Consider the following 1,220-nt stretch of genomic DNA (forward strand, 5'->3'; position numbering starts at 1 on the left):
CTATTTTTTTAACAAATGACAACGATCCTATTTAAGGTAATATTTACATAGCAAAAATAATAATGCACGAGAAATTCATTGGTAAATATTATTCCTTTACAATTTGCAAATTAGGAAATAAAAAAGGAAAATAGAACAAATAATACATCCCCCCCCCCCCCCCACCCCACCCCCTCGACCTTTCGTCCGTCAAGGCCGCAGTTTGCATCAAATGTCCCGCATGCTTCATTTGACTTCAGATTCTCATGCTCAAAAAGAGAATTTTTTTATCAACAAAATTACAAAAATCAAGAGGAATCAATAAATACCAAGAAAAAAGCTCCTCCAAATTCAACAAATTCCTCTCCTCCTCTTGCTGCCTTTGCTCCGATGTGATCTTTGAATTTTTATATGGAATATCCTCGAAAGGATCCCAGTCCCCAAACCCCAACCCTACTATATCCCGTCTCCTCTCAACCCCAAACCCTAGCCCTAGCCCTAATGGCAGACGCCTCACCCAAGGTTCCACCCCCCGGACCTCCTCCAAACCCAGCCACCTAGCCTACCTCGCGCGATTGAGGTCGGCCGCCGCCGCCCACACGGACTCGAGTCTGGCAGTTCTACTTGGTCGTCGGGTCGCATTTCAGCCGGCGTTCGTTCGAGAGCACGGAGCCGCCATGTTCCCCGTTGATACCCTCAAGACTCGGATCCAGGCTCAGTCTCTACCGTTCAAGAGCTCGATGAACCTGCAATCGGCTCTCAGATCGATACTCAAAGCCGAGGGCTTTCTCGGCCTTTATCGCGGCCTCGGCGCCATGGGCCTTGGCGCTGGCCCTGCACATGCTGTTTATTTCTCTGTTTACGAGATGTCGAAAGAATTCCTCTTGAAGAAAAACCCTAACCCTAGTTCGAATTCTTACAGTTCTCTTGTTCATGCGTCGTCTGGGATTCTGGCAACAGTGGCGAGCGATGCCGTGTTTACGCCCATGGATACAGTGAAGCAGAGGCTGCAGCTGAAGAACAGTCCTTATAAAGGGGTGGGAGATTGTGTGGGCAGGATTTTGAAGGAGGAGGGTCTGAAGGCCTTTTACGCATCATATAGGACTACGGTGGTGATGAATGCTCCGTTCACGGCGTTGCATTTTGCGACATATGAGGCGGCGAAGAGGGGACTGATGGGGGTGATGAAGGATAATGAGAGAGTAGATGAGGATGGGTTGGTGGTGCACGCAACGGCCGGA

At 49.0% G+C, this 1,220-nt stretch overlaps 1 protein-coding gene across 1 annotated transcript in view; it reads left to right on the plus strand.

The window, feature by feature from the left end:
* The window catches only part of LOC109848750 (mitoferrin-like), a 3,324-nt gene continuing 2,751 nt past the window's right edge, over nt 648-1,220 (plus strand). The window contains exon 1 of the mRNA XM_020418402.1: nt 648-1,220. This exon is cut by the window's right edge and continues 45 nt beyond it. Within this exon, the coding sequence (XP_020273991.1) occupies nt 657-1,220 (564 nt within the window). The 5' untranslated portion in view covers nt 648-656.

This window comes from Asparagus officinalis, chromosome 7, assembly GCF_001876935.1.
Source record: "Asparagus officinalis chromosome 7, Aspof.V1, whole genome shotgun sequence".
Lineage (NCBI taxonomy): Eukaryota > Viridiplantae > Streptophyta > Magnoliopsida > Asparagales > Asparagaceae > Asparagus > Asparagus officinalis.